Consider the following 17,089-nt stretch of genomic DNA (forward strand, 5'->3'; position numbering starts at 1 on the left):
TAGACAACTGGGCCAAAGCAAACAAGATGAATTTTAACAAGGAGAAATGTAAAGTACTACACTTGGGCAAAAAAAATGAAAGGCACAAATACAGGATGGGAGACACCTGGCTTGAGAGCAGTACATGTGAAAAGGATCTAGGAGTTTTGGTTGACCACAAACTTGACATGAGTCAGCAGTGTGATGCAGCAGCTAAAAAAGCCAATGCAATTCTGGGCTGCATCAATAGGAGTATAGCATCTAGATCAAGGGAAGTAATAGTACCACTGTATTCTGCTCTGGTCAGACCTCACCTGGAGTATTGTGTCCAGTTCTGGGCACCACAGTTCAAGAAGGATACTGATAAGCTGGAACGTGTCCAGAAGAGGGCAACCAAAATGGTCAAAGGCCTGGAAACGATGCCTTATGAGGAACGGCTTAGGGAGCTGGGTATGTTTAGCCTGGAGAAGAGAAGGTTAAGGGGTGATATGATAACCATGTTCAAATATATAAAAGGATGTCATATAAAGGAGGGAGAAAGGTTGTTTTCTGCTGCTCCAGAGAAGCGGACACGGAGCAACGGATTCAAACTACAAGAAAGAAAATTCCACCTAAACATTAGGAAGAACTTCCTGACAGTAAGAGCTGTTCGGCAGTGGAATTTGCTGCCAAGGAGTGTGGTGGAGTCTCCTTCTTTGGAGGTCTTTAAGCAGAGGCTTGACAGCCATCTGTCAGGAATGCTTTGATGGTGTTTCCTGCTTGGCAGGGGGTTGGACTGGATGGCCCTTGTGGTCTCTTCCAACTCTATGATTCTATGATTCTATGACCCAAACACAAGAGCTGTGTCCCCTCCTGTGGTTTTTAGCAAGTGGTATTTGGAAAGCATTGCTGCCTCCGGCTGTGGAGGCAGAGTGTAGCCGTCGTTACGAGTAGCCATCGATAGCTTTATTGGATTCACCTAACCCCTATCCTTTAAAAGCTATCCAGGTTGGTGGCCCTCACTGCCTCCTGCTGGAGCAAGTTCTATAGTTTTAGGTCATGCGCTGCATGAAGAAGGACTTTGTTTTGTTTTGTCTGTCCTGAGTCTCCCCACATTCAGCCTCATTGGATGACCCCGTTGGGTTCTAGTATTATGAGAGAGGGGGAAAGACTTCTGTCAGTACACTATGCATATGATTTGATACATGTCCACCATGTGCATCCCCTTTATTTTCCTCTCTTAAGCCTAGCCTTTCTGTTTCATTTCAGAGTATTAAGCCCTGACCACCAGCCCTCCTCGGTGCTGCGCAGCCCGCCGATGGCCACTGTGGGGAGCGACTACCTCTCCAGCCTTCCGATCCCCGACTACCACCCTTACCAGGTCCCCTCGGACATCCAAGGTAATTTGGCCTGCGTCGCTCAGCACAGGGCCAAAGCTTGCGTTTAGTTCCTTGTTGTTCTATTTTGTATCCTCATTGGAGCAGGGTAACTTAATTCCCCTGCTTAAAAACAACACCAGAACCAAGCAGTGTTGTCACGGGACTCTCTGCGCTGTGAAGGCTTAGATCAGTAGTTCCCAAACTTTTGGGGGGATATTGCCCCCCTGGTTCCATAAACTGTTTCCCAGTGCCCTCTACCCATGTTGGATAAATTTAAATAGCCGGAAGTATACCTCGCAGAAAAGGATGCCGGCTCCAAGTGAAAAGAGAGGCCTTTATTGGAATGCAAATGCGCCTAGGGACAGCCTCAGAAATGAGAGAAGCTGTGAGGAACCACAGCCAATCTAATGCTTCTTACACAATTCCAGTGTATACCTCTGAAGGGTGCAGCTGTGGAGACAGAGCCCTGCGGAGAAAGAGAGCTGAGGGTTGCTGGTCAGAACCAGGCAGGGAGGCAAATCGACCTTACTCCTGGCTTTCAGGGTGTGGTGGGATGGAGCGGGATTGAAAGGCACGAACTCCGTTAGGACGCACGGCTTGCTCAGGATTGTCCATGCCAAAATATACCCTAGAAAACATATTTGTGACCTGTGTGGATATAAGCAGAGTAAGCATATTTGCAAACATTTTTTTTTATTTTCTCCTTAAGTCCCGTGGAGGAAGTGCTGTAGCTTCCCCCATCTTCCCAAGCCAGGGTTTCTCCAGGCCCACCCCACATCCTTCCTTGCACATTTTCAAAACGTTGAGAACTAGAAGTGTTAAGGGTTGGCTGAGATGCCGTATGCTGCGCAAAGTCCCCAGGACAACATGCCATTGTCACACAGTTGGCAGAATACAGAGTCTCACTCTCGCCTGGTATAAAGTGAGCCGCTCCCCATCCAGCCAGAAGCTCCCTGCCCCCTCCTGATTGATAAGCCTCATTCCCGTCGTGATGCTTGTATGTTTGTGTCCAAAGGAATTGTGGTCTGGGGATTTGGCAGTGCAAGAGAGGAGAGGAGAGAAGGCAGAGTCCGAAAAGTAAAAAAAGGTGAAGGCTCTGGAGACAGACAGGAAATGCTGGTGTAACTGCGGTCGCTAAAGCTGCCAACTCAATACCCACCCAAATCTGGTCCAGAGAGGAAGGTCTTGCGTTTCAAATGTCAGGTGCTTTGGCATGTCATGGGCCAGCCGCTGTGTGGCACAGCTCCTCCTCTGGGTAGCTGGCGCAGAGATGCACACCAGCCACAAGGCCAGGAAGCTTCCCCCCCCCACTGGTCTCTCTCCCGGCTGCCCCCGAACTAGGTGCCTCCATACCAAGTGAACCCCAGTGCCCTGTGCCCCCCAGGCCAAACAATACTGCTCCAGCCAAAACGACAATGCCAGTTTTTTGACTGGGGGGTGGGTTGCAACATCCTCTCTCCCCAGCTGTGTGGCAGGGAGGGGGCAGCATTTTCTCCTTGCAGCGGGGATGTTGCTGACATTGAGGAGCACATTGAGGAGTGCTCCTCAATGGCACCACCCTGGCAGGCCCTCCCAGGACACTGAGGCCTTTGCCGTCTCCATGGAGACTGGCCCTCCTGCCACAACCAAAATATATTTCCCTACACCCCTCCCAACTTTACTACTTTTTTTTGTAATCCCTTCCTCTCCTCCAATATGTTCATTTTACCATTAAGATTATTTTTTCACCTTTTCATTTTTCTAGGTCTGGATTTGTTTTCCTTCCTTCAAAGTGAAAATCAGGTATGTTCCCTCCTCCCTTCTCCTCCATCCCCCCTTCCTCCCTTCCCCAGTCTTAATTTCTCCCATGTATTCAGTGAGCTTTCTCCCCACCCTCCACCCTTCACCCTTGAGCAAACCTAGCCTTTCTCTTGCCACTGAGCTAACCCAGCAAACACAGGCTGGGGGAAATCAGTCTTTTCCCTGCCTCTTGCAAATTCCTACCTCCTTGCTTCGCTCTGTCTGTTTTCACAGTGGGTGGCAGGCCGCTGCCCCCCCCCCCCCCGGCACCTTCCTTTCAAGGTGCATTCACCATGTGGATCCATTCCTAGAACTGTTCTGAGAAATAAGAACAGCTTAACAGCCCTCAGCTCCGTGGAAAGCAAATTGTGTTTGTCTGGGGCTGATATTTCTGGGACCTTAGAGCTGAGCTGTTGCGCTGAAGCCCTTGCAGAGAGGCTGGCTTTGAGCTAGCAGTTCAGGTTGTGCAATTGAGCTATAAAAACCTTTGCAAAAGAAGAGTCGCTCTTGTCTCGCTTTGATCTAACGAGCTCAGCTCCCGAGATTGCCAGTAACAATCTGAGAAGCTTCGAGGGAACTTAACCTGATGAGAACAAAGTTGGATTTTGAAGTAGGGGTAGGGAGGGGGCAGCTTCTCTTTCTCCGCTGGACTTTGCCCACCTCCTCCTTTCCAAACTGTTCATTGGCAGTCCCCGAGCAACAAACATTTGTGAGAGGCGTGTCAATTGGTCTTAGTGGTAGTTGCCTCACCTGCTTCCCATTCCGAGGAAATCCTCATGAACTGCAAGACTCCAGAAGTGGCTCTGCAACTCATGAGTCATCTCCTTTATCTGCCCCTTTCAGAGAAAAGAGTTTTGATTTCCCTGGGACTTCTTAAAGCTGTTGCCGCCTGCTGGATTTGGGTGGGGGAGCAGGGAGCCTGTCTGGCCGGACTTGGTAAATTGACAGTTCCTCTTACCCTTTTCATGATCCTTCGCTCATAATGCCAGCCACAGCTTATTAGACCATCGTATGAAACTGTGGTTGGTTTGTCTGAACCCAGCCTCGCAGATTAATTGTGCTATTGTTTCACTGCCCGCAATCCACAGTTTTGTTGATGCTTACAGACCTTGGCTCCTTGTTAACTGTGGCTTGTGATTGTGCAGGAACCCAGGGCCCTTCTTCACCTAGGATGTTTTGGGGCTACTCCACACGCTCCAGGCAATAAACCTAACTTTGGAGAAATAAGCTCTGGTTTATTTGTCTGCGGGCCAGACTTGGGGGTTTGTTCATTTCTGTGGGTCAAGCTCTTTCATCAGACTCACTATAATTTGACGTCCATGTCTATTTGGCAGCAGACAAGATCATGGGAGTTCTAGGGGTTTTGTTTTTAAGTGTTTTCCCTGAAGTTTTCCCACCCTTCTCCTCTGACATAATGGGTCATGCCAGCTCACAGCCTTGGTTAATACCTTTTAACTCATTTTCCTTGTTGTTGTTGTTTTGCATCAAATAACTGATTGTCTCCTTCCCTGACAGCATTACAGCCCTTCCGTGATCACCTCCCTGGATGAGCAAGACACCCTGAGCCACTTCTTCCAGTATCGTGGCACCTCACCCCATTTTATGAACCCCCTCGCCCCTGTGGTGGTGGGGTCCCATGGCACCGTGGGCTCCCCCACCGGCAGCAGCAGCCGCATGAACAGTGTTACCTCTTCGCCCACCACGGCCTTGCGGGAAAGCCACGTGCGCAGTGGCACCGTGGGGGGAAGTCCCATCTTGCCGGGGTGCCGGCCAGATATCATCTCTCTAGACTAAAAGCTTGCGGCATGGAATATACCCTTTCTCTACAGGAGGGCAGGAGGTGGAATCGTCGTTCCCCCACTGGAGCGAAACAAGGAAAAGACAGAATTCCGTCAAGCCTGTTTCTTGCAAAGAGACAAATCGGGCAAAGATCTTTCTCTTGTGTTCCTTCAGGGCTCTTTTTTTCATTCTGCAATTCCGCTCAAGGTTTGAAAAAATGATGGAATTGGCTCGGGACAGTTTGGGGCCCCCAAAGAATCTCGCTTTTTCATTTGGCCTTGGAGCTGCTTGGGAGTTTTGAGCTGGTGGAGTCCGGAAAGCCCTGAAGAACTGGGGAAACAAGATTTAATCTCAGTCATGGGAGCGTCGAGTTCCAGGTCCCCCCGGCTTAACGGAAGCAGGATTATTTTTGCAAAATGAGGCAAATGAAGACTCGTCAACATATAATCTGAGTTGCAGAATGCCACATATTTTTATTACTTTTTTGAGCACGAAACCAGGGTTTCTTCTGTCTGGGATTTGAATGCAGAATCCTCAGAATGCCAGTGAAATCAAGGCAACTTTATCGTAAGCACGAATAAATTGGGTGTTTGGGCGCAGCTCATACTCAGCACATCGCCAGCTCCGCAACAAATGATCAGAGATCCCAGGCAGGTTATATTGGACCATTTCAGACTGGCATTAAAAAAAAAGTGGAAGTTTGATAGAATTCTTTGTCAGGGAAGGACATACTGTATGTGCCCGATGAAGGGCTAACGTGAGACTTGAAAGCAGTGTACTAATTTGCCAAAACCAAAGCCGCCGCCCCCCCCCCCAAAGCATATGTTTAACAGACTCCTCCAGTGAGGGCGTAACAGGAAACTCGCTTCCACAGTGAGGAGTCGCAGGTTCCAGCTGAGTGAGTTTTGCCACAGATAAAACAGATTTCTCAAAGATCCTCCACGTACATAAACTTCTCGAGATTATTGTACCCGAGAGAGAGCCTGACAGCGAGCAAAAAAAAAAAGTTCTTTTACTCATAATGAAGATGAAGTAGAAGCCCGGGATGAGCTTTGGAGCAGCTCAAGGACTCAAAAGGACTGGGGAATTGAAATGTCACTTTCCTGTTGACTTTCCCGCAGTGGGGACTTCCATGACTGCTTTCTCCTCTTCCCCTGGGCTGCGTGACGGGAGTTGCGGGTGGGTGAAGAGCTTGTGCCCTCTACAGAGCAATGGGCTGTGACTTCTGGGTGTGTGTGCCCACAAAACCTGACCCACTGCAGGCCACACTTTCTTGACTCTTTGTCATAGGTACCTCCTTAGGAGCTGTGCTTCCTTGACATTCAGACTTACGCGAATGATGCAGCCCCAGGGGACGCTTCTGAAACCAGCATGCCCTTAAAAGTCCCGTGATTTGCGTCTGCCCCCCCCCCCGTGTCTCTGTCCTCCTCCTCCTCTCCATCAACAACATCCACTGCGGACCTGCCCATCCTGCTGACTCTTGTTACCACAGTGTATTTTTCTAAAGCTGTAGATCTAGGGTTCCTGTCCCCACTCCTCTTAAAGTATTTCCTGCCAATCTTGTACAGAGAACAAAAGATATATATATATTGATATATATATATATAGATATATATAATTATTATAATCTATATTTTCAGTTTTTGTACATAAGAAACTCCAAAGATCTTTTCTGTGGTTCCCCCACCCCCCTCTTCCGAGGACGAAATGAAGGTTGCACTTCCCTCCCTGCCCAGGTGGGGGCAGCACATCGTCCATTGCACAAACTTTATTTATGTATTTAAGTGTATAATTGTTCTGCCTGTTTCTGTGTGTGTTTTAAGTTAGTAGCCGCCGCTTCTGCATTTTCCGCTTCCTGCACCTTCCCGTCTCGCCTTTTCCAAGCCAGAAGATGCGGTGAGAAAGACACGACAGTGTTCTGGAAAGCTAAGCACTTTTTCCTTTTCTAACAAATCCTGTACAACAGCAAGAAGAAGCCTTGAGCGGAGCGGTTCTGCCCTGAAGGAGCGGTTCTGCCCTGAAAGGCAGTTTAGAATTTAAATAATAAAATCTCTCCCTGCTTGAAAGCAACAGGAGCACTAAGCCAGATGCAGCAAAGCAGTGACAGCCTTTATGAGGAAGCTTTTTGCCTCTCCAACTTTTTTTTAAAAAATCCACGGTGTGCAGATCAAAAAGCCAGAAATGCCCAATTTCGGGGCAGGAAATGTTCAAATGCATTTTGATCAGAGCTGTTAATTCCATTTGGCATAGCCCGTTACCCAGATCTCCCGCTCCTCGGAGAATTTTGTTTCGATAAGTCCTCCTCTCATGTTTCATTTCAAATTTGAGTTTGGAACAAGAAAGAGGTTTTGTTGAATCCTAGGCTTCCTTGGAAGCTTATTTGGGGTTCCGGAATGGGAAGGTAATGGGAGACATTCGCTCTCTGCGTTGGGACAATAGTTGAGTGGTAGAGCACTTCCATTACATGCAAAAGTTGCAAACAACCCCACCACCGCTGCCTCTCCAGCCAAAGGGATCGGCTGGCAAAGTGAGGTGGAAGTCAGAATTAAACAGCCCGAAAACTTCCTAGCATCAGGCCAAAGCTTCACTTCCAAGTCGCAACACACAAAATCCATATACTTCACAGCCACCCAAATTTGAGCTTGTTGGAAGTTCCCACTGTAGGGAATGTCTTACGTTTCAGCAGCATTGATGTCTGCCACACTGCAGCATAAGGGTTGGTGCCTCGGTCATCCAACCTTTGCTTTAACGCAGATTAGTTTCTCTCTCTCTCTCCCCCCCCCCCAATAATTATATCATTTCACTAACTTTTTAGAGGGTGCTTGAATGGATGCAAATACTCTACATCGTATTTTCTTCAGAGCATCCTTTGGTGGGCAGGCGGTATTAATCTGCATTGGTGATAGAAGGAAGTGGGGGGGGGGGGGTATTTGGAATCGGAAAGGTGATGAAGCCAGAATGAAGAGTTGAAACTGTGGGACCCCCTCCTACAGGAAGCAACAATGGCCACCAACCTCCATGGCTTTAAATGATGACCAGTAGGCAGATTCATGGAGGAGAGGGCTAGCGGTAGCTGCTCACCGCTGCCTCCAGGAATGCCAGGTGCTGAAAACTGCAGGGTGGGAGAGGGCACTTGTGTGCTCAAATCCTGCTTGCAGGTTTCCCATGGCCCCATCCAGCAGGCTCTTCTTATGTTCTTAATTATGTGCCATTAGGTGTGTGTCTTTGGTGTCCCCTAGTTATTTCCCTCTAGGGGTTTTTTCAAGGCATCTGCTTAGAACAGTCAAACGCCAAGAGATTTATCTCAAGTTTCTAGTCCTCTGGAGTGGAAGCGTTGCGATGTTGAAGCTATTCTTTGAGCAAGGTTTGAAGCCAGAAATAAAGAGCTGAGGGTGAGGAGGGGGCTCCTGCCCTACATTACAGCTGATGTTGTCCCCCATCCCTGCAGTCTTCCAACCTCAAATCCCCATGCTTGGTACACCTCCCCCCCCCATTCCTCCTGAGCATTGCCAACATTCCAGCTCCTTTGAAGCATGAAATCTTGGTAAGCGATACCACAAGTTTCTCTTCAAGGATGGGTGTGGGGAGCCTTCAGGAAGACACTTTCTTAGAACCTGGGGGCAGGTGTCCCCCAAGGTTCCCAACACACACACCCCTGGCATGCAGCCTTGAAGCTGTTTATCAAGTGGGGGTTAAGACCAGGCAGCCGCATGAAGAACTGCCAAGCTCTACAGGCATCTATGTTTTGTACATAACAATGAGCATTTTGGGACAAAGAAAGGTCAGGGGTTCTGGTTTTTCTTTCAATGCCATCAACAGCTTTAAAACAATATGTCTGCAGACAACACACACACACACACCCTGCCTCATCTCGCTAACATCTTAAAATATTTCATCTGTACCCCAATAGCAAAAAAGAGGAATGCTTGGCTTCACACTTTTGGGTCTCCCTTTTTCTGTCCATTGAATCTCGTTTGTTTTATCAGCTTGGAGCCATTGTGTGTACAGTATATGCAAAAAGTACCTTTTAGATAAAATAAATTCTTGGCAAAAGAACTGTTGTGGAGTAGTTCTAACTTCATTAGTGCCAATTTCCAGCCTCAGCTGGTTCACCTGCCATGGCTGTCCCTGACCAAGAGATCCTGGTTGGCAGTTCCTGACTGGTCTACTGCAATGTGCTGCACTCGGGGCTACCCTTGAATGGTAAGAGTTGGCAGGCAGTCTGGAAGCCGCGGCTGGTACAGGATACGGCTGCCGATCTGCTGAGCAGAGCAGCAAAGTGGAGCCATACGTCGCCCATTCTTTTATTTTTGTTGGGTTTTTCAAAACAAGTAATGTTTTTAAAATAAGAATAGCAATAGTAGAAAAGATGTGTTGCCCCTTCCTAAAAAGCACGGCAGTGGTTGCTACACCTGGGCCACGGTGGCGCAGTGAACAAGTAGACAAGGTTTCAAATCCGCCCCACTTCCACGGGTTATTTTCTGTCGTCTTGAATGAGAAGGGAACCCATGTATGCTAGTCCTTTGAACAGGAACCAGATAAGCACATGAAATAAAATTCTGGAACTCATGGTGTGAAATTCAGATGCGTCCCATCGTTTGCATTCGTTTATTTCTTCCCTGCTGCACAGTGGACTGCCTCTTTTAAGTATCTACAATGACAGGTTCTGCCAAAAAACGAACAACACACACGACCTTTTAAAAACCCTGATATGCTTTCCTGCCACTGTTAGTGTGGAGTGTTCCTACATCTGTGAAAGTCCAGGCAAGAAGTGAAACAGTTGTTGCTCCTGAACAATAAAATGTGAAAATACAATTCCCCTGTGAGATCAGTCCTCCCCCCCCCCACACCCCAAAAAGGGAAGCCTGATCAACCTTAGTGGTATCGAGAGAGCCAACTGCCAGCATCTTAAAACTAGGATTAAATCTGAGTCCGGATCATGCCCCATGTGGCTTGCTACCTTCCTTCCTTCCTTCCTTCCTTCCTTCCTTCCTTCCTTCCTTCCTTCCTTCCTTCCTCTCTCTCTCTCCCTCTCTCTTCCCAGTTTTGATCCTTTCACTCTGCTTGCACCGCTAAAGTGTCCAGCCAGAGCCTCAGGGCAAACTTTGTCCCGGTGCTCACCCTTTCAACGTCTTCCCCCTGTAGTGGAGCAGAGCTGAGGAACATTGTGGTGGGGATGACGACTGTCTTGGCTGAGTTGTGCTGCAGTTCGGTGATGCTGCTCAGGGAGGCAAAGAAGATGCCCAGTTAGCCCAAAACATTGCCCAAGGGACTGCCAGCACACTTCTGACCTAGGTGCTGAAGGAGAGTGGGGTACTTTCCCCCCCACCCCCCAGTTTTCTGCATTGCCTAACCATCCACATACCTGACAGTTGGTGGGAGATCGGCTGCCGTCGCACTGGTGCCCTCAATCTCATTCTGCGTAGCAGCGATGGGTGCCAGGACTGGCTCGTCCAGCCAGGCGTAAGCGCTCACTTCTGCTTCATTGGGCTTCAGTCTCACCTGAGATGTGACACAAAGGTAAGCACAGCCAAGCGACCAGAACTGCTGTAGGCATGTCGAGTACATTGGAATATTACTTTAAAAGAAAATTGGCGATTCAAAGGTTTTAAAGCAGTATGTGTCTCCTTGCAAAAGAGCTTCCAAACAGCCCCACATCGTGCTTTGAAATCCCGACAACCAGGGCTTCACTTCAGAGCGCAGCATCACCCGATGTCACATCCACCTGTTAAATTTTGCCTGCCAGGGGTCAGGATATCTGGCCCACTGATCAGGAAAGCTTCCCCATCCCTCTCGACTTATGCCACAAGATGCTCTGTTGTTTACTCTGAGATGAAATATTCTAATAAATTTCCATTTTCTTTTTTAAAAGCTTGCCCATTAAGAGGGAATCATAGAATTGTAGAGTTGGAAGGGATCCCAAGGGTCATCTATTCCAACCCCCTGCAATGCAGGCATAACGACTAGAGCATTCCTGACAGACGGATGCTACGTATTCATAGTTTAAAACCAAGAGGGTTTGTGTGCGCTTCCGATCTTCTCTTCTAGGGGGTTCGCTTGGACACCCGGTTAGGACACCAACCACCTCACCTGAAGCTGCTGGTGACTCTCGCGGGAAAGCAAAAGGAGGTAGACGACGACGTGGTGACGATTTGGCAGGCCTCTGCTCAGCATGGGAGGGTACACCGACTGCAGGGGGCAAGAGAAGGCCGCACCCATGAGGAAACCCCTAGGCCTGCTCCCACAAGAGGCCGTGCGAGAAGACCGACTCACAGGGTTGTTGTAAGGAGCAGGCTGGAAGTGAACTGCTTTGAACACTGGGGGGAGGGCCCTATCTCAATGGGCAGAGCAGTTGCTTGGCATGCAGAAGGTCCCAGGTTCAATCCCCAACGGCGTCTCGATAGGGCTGGGAAGATGCCATCCAAAACCACAGGCAGCCATTGCTGCCAGTCAGTGTAGACCAGGCACCCCCAAACTACGGTCCTCAAGATGTTTTGGGACTACAACTCCCATGATCCCTAGCTAACAGGACCAGTGGTCAGGGATGATGGGAATTGTATTCCAAAACATCTGGAGGGCCGAAGTTTGGGGATGCCTGGTGTAGACAATTCTGAGGTAGATAGAGCAATCGGTCTCAAGTACAGTATTGCCATGTTTCATAACTCTCTTTTATTTATTCATGAACATTAATCTCTTGCCCTTGCTCCAAGGAGATTAAGGTGGCCTGGCTCTTCCTCCTACCCCAATTCTATCCTCAACACAACCCTGTGAGGTAGGCCAGGTTTGAGAGATGATGACAAGGTCACCTGGCAAACTGCATCCAAGCGGCGATCAGAACGGGTGTCCCCCCAGTCCAACACCCAGATTGCTAAACCAAAGAGCCTCTCACTCCAATAGTGTGTAAATAATTCACACTTGTGCATTTTAGATACAAAGAGGGCAAAGTCGTGCAAAACTAAGGTGGCTGCCCCTGCCTCATGCAGACTGGCCTTTGAACCCTGGTCCCTCCCAACCCTTCTAGGCATCCCATAATCACCTCAGCTCTTCTGGGGTGCTTGAGTGACTCTTACCTCCCACAGGGCCAGCAGGCGCCAGGAAAACTCCCCATCTTCAAGCCACAGGCCCGTCTCTTCCCCCAGTTCCCTCAGCCCAGCGTCCAGCAACTACAGGAGCAGAAAAAGCAGGTTTGGAGCAGATCCTGAAACTCCTTTTTAAAAAAAAAAAAAAAGGAGAAACACAAATTCAGATTGATAGAATCCACTCGGAGGTACAAGAAGGATGGGACAGAAATCTCTGTATAAATTGCAGGTAGCCAACATGAAGATGCTGCTGGACTACAACTCCCATCAGCCCCTGACTCCTCAGGCAGGCTGATGGGTGTCGTAGTCCAGCAACATGCGGAAGGAACCATGCTGACCCCCCCCCTTGTGTAAATAAATTTATTTCCTCCCAGCCTGGTTTCCCCTGACCCAGTTTGCCTCTGTACTTCCTCTCCTTCCAGAGCCCAGCAAGCTGTTTCGTTACCTGTTCATCCTGTTCGATGTGGCCACCTGCAAAGGAAAAGAGAGGTCCCGGTTCCCATCATGCCAATTTATTTCTGACAGGCTCGATCCCCCTCTAAGCCCCCCACTCAGCTCAGCGTTTCATTCTCGGAGTTGCCGGCTCAGTTCTTGGACACAAAGAAAAGGGGGTGAAACACTGAGGGGGGGGCAGCTTTCCACAGGATGTACGCAAACAATTTCCTTTCAGCCTACCTGCCCCCCCGGCATGCACGATGGGGATGAAGATAATACTACCCCGCAGGGCTCTTTGTAAGGATTACTGAAGTAGTACACTCTGAATGCTGCAATTGATTCCGCCAAAGGCATTGACCTGCCCCGACATTCTACCACTATTGCCCCAATGCCTCCAAGCCTCTCTTTCCTGTCTTGAGGACTAGCAGCTTGCTTTCAAAAAATAATAATGACGCTAATGCCACACTTGCTCTCAGCTTGTAATCTGGATATTGGGTGGACTTTAGTTCCCAGGGTCGAGATTTGCTTCACCTGCCCCCCCCCACGTTTCCACGTTTCCAGCCCTTGTTTTAGACCAGGCATCCCCAAACTGCGGCCCTCCAGATGTTTTGGCCTACAACTCCCATGATCCCTAGCTAACAGGACCAGTGGTCAGGGATGATGGGAACTGTAGTCCAAAACATCCGGAGGGCCGAAGTTTGGGGGTGCCTGTTTTAGATCATAACCCACTCTGGAACTGCATTTTACATGTTTTAAATAAATGATAATTGCAAAGTTATTTGTAACTTTGGGAGGCTGTTGTCAAGCTTCTCCTCTGCCACACACACACACACACACACACCAGACCGACTGAAAAATTGTGTGCGGAGGGGGGCGTCTCCGCTTAATAAACTTTAACTGTTTCACAAAAAAACAGATATTTTTTTTTAGGTGGGGGGAATTAAAAAAAACCCTTCAGCCCCGGGATCCAACTCAAAGCCAATGTGGTATTATTTCTTTTATTTATTTTGTAAAATTTATATACTGGTCTTATGAAGAAAAAAACCTCAATGCACTTTATTATGAAAATCAGGGGTCCCAGGTAAGATACTTGGCTGGCCTGTTCAAGAATACAGGCTTAGTCTAAAGAGCCTCAATCCCAGTTACCTGGGGTGGGGTGGGGATACAAACTGCAGGGAAGAATACAGGTGTTCTCAACCTTCCTGTGGACCACCTCTAGGATGTAGGATGACTGTGTATTGTCCTGCCTTTGGAGCATGGCAGCTTTCTCTATCCCTTCTCCACCTCTAATTTCTCTAACTGTGGTGTCACAAACACATTCCCTTCCCCTGCCTCACCTCCAAATCTCACCTGGAGGGACCCAAATGTTGGGGAAGCTGCTCAGAGTCTTGGACCGCCTTGTCAGCAACACTTTCTGATTGGCCGACTGCAGGAGGATGGCCACGCCCACATCCACCCCTCGCTCCTGGGTCTCCGCAGGGAGGGAAGAAGCTTGCGCCTCAGTGAGGTGTTTGATGGGGCAGAAAGGCGGTCTCTGTGGAAGAATGTCTCTCTTTTTATCTTTCCCTTCATGAGACAAACACGTAAACCGAACCGAACCAAGGTTAGCATGGGATGCTACATTTGCAAGAAGAACGATAAAAGCTGGTTATCCTTAGATACCTGTGACAGGTAAGTGGAGAGCAGCATCATAAGAAATGAGGGAATCAGATGACTTGCCAGTATACAGAAATATAAACCTATGATTGGAACCACCAGACACAAAGAGTAACAAGAATAAAAGGCTCTAAATTACATCAATGTCCCGTCCCCCCGACCAACCAATTGGATGTTACTTATCCCAAATTTCTTGAGACTTGTGGAAGAGACAACTATAATTTTTTTTCCTTTGCAAAAAACAAGTGTAATGCTATTTTCCATATGTTACTCCACCATAGCAAGGTGTTGATTTCAGACAAAGTTTTCCATCTTTGGGAAATCGATAGACGGGCAGCAATAAGAAGGTAATTTAACAAATGTTTTGGTTTTATTATTTTTATTCTCTCCTTCAAAAGAAGAAGAAAAAAGGTCACAGTAGCAACTTGGGTGAGAATAAATGGAAGGAGGTGTCTTTAAAAGGTTGAATCCTGACAAGACAGAAGTACTGTTTGTGGGGGACAGGAGGCAGGCAGGTGTGGAGGATTCCCTGGTCCTGAATGAGGTAACTGTGCCCCTGAAGGACCAGGTGCACAGCCTGGGAGTCATTTTGGACTCACAGCTGTCCATGGAGGCACAGGTTAATTCTGTATCCAGGGCAGCTGTTTCTCAGCTCCATCTGGTACGCAGGCTGAGTCCTTACCTGCCCGCGGACTGTCTCGCCAGACTGGTGCATGCTCTACTTATCTCTTGCTTGGATTACTGCAATTCGCTCTATGTGGGGCTACCTTTGAAGGTGACCTGGGAACTACAACTAATCCAGAATGCGGCGGCTAGACTGGTGATTGGGAGCAGCCGCCAAGACCACATAACACCGGTCTTGAAAGATCTACATTGGCTCTCAGTACGTTTCCGAGCACAATTCAAAGTGTTGGCACTGATCTTTAAAGCCCTCGGTCCAGTATACCTGAAGGAACGTCTCCACCTCCGTCGTTCTGCCCGGACACTGAGGTCCAGCGCCGAGGGCCTTCTGGCAGTTCCCTCACTGCGAGAAGCCAAGTTACAGGGAACCAGGCAGAGGGCCTTCTCGGTAGTGGCACCTGCCCTATGGAACGCCCTCCCACCAAATGTCAAAGAGAAAAAAATCTACCAGATTTTTAGAAGACATCTGAAGGCAGCCCTGTTTAGGGAAGCTTTTAATGTTTAACAGACCATTGTATTTTAATATTTTGTTGGAAGCCGCCCAGAGTGGCTGGGGAAACCCAGCCAGATGGGCGGGGTATAAATAAATTATTATTATTAAAAAAGAAGCAGAACTGAACATTTTAAAAAGAGTGTTTCAGTTCTGGAAACCCCATCCATCTCCCCCCATCTCCACCACCAACCTGCAAGAGGACCCTGTTGGAGCCAGCAAACTCCCTGTCAGAAATCAGGAACCGGCGCTGGTCCAAGGCGCAGTTCACCATCCAGCTGTCTTCATCGCCTGTGCAGAAGTGCCCAATGATGCTCTGGGAGAAGCAGACAAAAACAAAACAAAACCCTGGTAACCATTTCATAATACAGTACTGTATGTAAGATTTTTTTGGGTGGAGGGGGGCGGTGTCCAATTAAGACTGTAAGTACAGTAATGCTGCAGATCCGGGGATGTAAATTACTATTAGACTTTTAAAAGGCCTTTGGTTCACCTGACTGACATCCTATACCCTTTTGAAATGTGGCTCTTTTTGTAAGGGTTGTTTTTATTTTGATTATATATGGCGGTTTTTATGTTGATCTTTTCCGCGAACTACCCTGAGACCTCTGGGTATAGGGCGATATGTAAATTCGATTAATAATAATAATAATAACAATAATTTAAAAGCTGCTGTTGTTGGATCAAGTTCATCGATTTGTCGAACTAAATTTTGAACCAGTGTGGAAATACTTGTTACTGTGTTGAATTTTCTTGTGGTATTATTTTCTTTAGGGAGTCCTGCAAACTGCAATTCTGAATTATTCTTTTTATAGGGTAGGGGGGCACTGGGGTGTGTGTGTTAAGTTTATGGAACCAAGAGGCCACCCAGACGTTGGGGAACCCCTGTCTTAATCCATTGCCGTGACCTTTAGGGATCACCCCGGGATCCACTGCTTTAAAAGCCTGGTGTGGATGCGGGACCTCATCCGCCTGCAAATCACCCAGATCCTTCCACAAAATCCCAACAGAGGACAGCAAGTGGCAGACCCACACACAGTTTTCGTCGCTACCTGCTGGAACCTGGCGCGCTGCGGGCAGCTGTTCCCTTTGGACAGGTAAACCACCACCTTCCTGATGCTCTTCATGTTCGCCCTCCTAGCCAGCATCGGAGCGAGGCTTTTCAGAGGCTTTTCAGCCTGGCTGCTTGGAGGAAATTCACTATCATGAGCAATTGAAACATGCTGCCTCTACGCTGCAAAAGGCTCTGCGGCGTCCGGGCGTTGCATTTGCACGCAGAGGTTGCAAAGGAACCGCAGAGCCGTTTTCCCCCCCCCCCCTTTCAAAGGCTGTTGCAACCTGTGCATTGCACGCTCCCTTGTTTAGGGGCTTTTAAGTTTCAGGCAGGAAGTGAAGCCGACTCCCGGCTAAGGGCAGCCACAGGAAACTGCTGCGGGAGGAAATGCAATTTCTGCTGGGTGGGGTTGCAATCTTTGCAAAAGGCGTCGCCGGCAAACCTAGAGAGAGCCCTCTTGTGGCTGCTGTGAAGCGCGCTCCTTCGATGATTCTCTTTGCAATGGAACAACGGTAGGTATATAAACATTTCCCAACAGCCCCATGTGCAAGGAGCTGGAAAGTTGCCCTCCCGAAGGAAAAACACTATGCAACGCCTGGTTAAACTTTGGAACTCCCTCCCGCAGGAGGCAGTGATAGCCACCAACCTGGCTGGCTTTAAAAGAGGATTAGACAAATTCATGGAAAAGAGGGGTATGGATGGCAATGCTTCGGAGTCCCGGTTGCTGGAAGCCACAGGAGGGGACAGGGCTGTTGTGTTGGGGCCCTGCTTGTGAGTTTCTCAAGAAGGCACCTGCTTG

The 17,089-nt window shown here is 48.5% G+C and overlaps 2 protein-coding genes across 5 annotated transcripts in view; one reads left to right on the forward strand and one right to left on the reverse strand.

Annotated features, from left to right (window-relative positions):
- The window catches only part of PIAS3 (protein inhibitor of activated STAT 3), a 33,897-nt gene extending 28,624 nt beyond the window's left edge, over positions 1–5,273 (forward strand). For 3 of the 4 annotated variants that reach the window (XM_035098157.2, XM_035098154.2, XM_035098155.2), the window contains 4 exons: positions 1,228–1,358; positions 2,353–2,424; positions 3,082–3,119; positions 4,632–5,273. In XM_035098157.2, the coding sequence (XP_034954048.1) occupies positions 1,228–1,358; positions 2,353–2,424; positions 3,082–3,119; positions 4,632–4,910 (520 nt within the window). In that variant the 3' untranslated portion in view covers positions 4,911–5,273. The remainder of the gene's footprint in view (positions 1–1,227; positions 1,359–2,352; positions 2,425–3,081; positions 3,120–4,631) is intronic. The other variant, XM_035098156.2, reaches the window with a different exon arrangement.
- Positions 5,274–7,022: 1,749 nt separating this feature from the next.
- NUDT17 (nudix hydrolase 17) lies at positions 7,023–16,915 on the reverse strand. The gene is made up of 8 exons (XM_060269444.1): positions 16,289–16,915; positions 15,430–15,552; positions 13,760–13,943; positions 12,420–12,445; positions 11,966–12,058; positions 10,981–11,084; positions 10,261–10,392; positions 7,023–10,113 (listed from the first exon to the last, which is right to left on the reverse strand). Exons 1-8 carry the CDS (start codon positions 16,382–16,384, stop codon positions 9,951–9,953), a joined length of 921 nt encoding a protein of 306 aa, XP_060125427.1. The 5' UTR covers positions 16,385–16,915; the 3' UTR covers positions 7,023–9,950.
- Between the last annotated feature and the right edge of the window lie 174 nt (positions 16,916–17,089).

This window comes from Zootoca vivipara, chromosome 17 (assembly GCF_963506605.1).
Source record: "Zootoca vivipara chromosome 17, rZooViv1.1, whole genome shotgun sequence".
Lineage (NCBI taxonomy): Eukaryota > Metazoa > Chordata > Lepidosauria > Squamata > Lacertidae > Zootoca > Zootoca vivipara.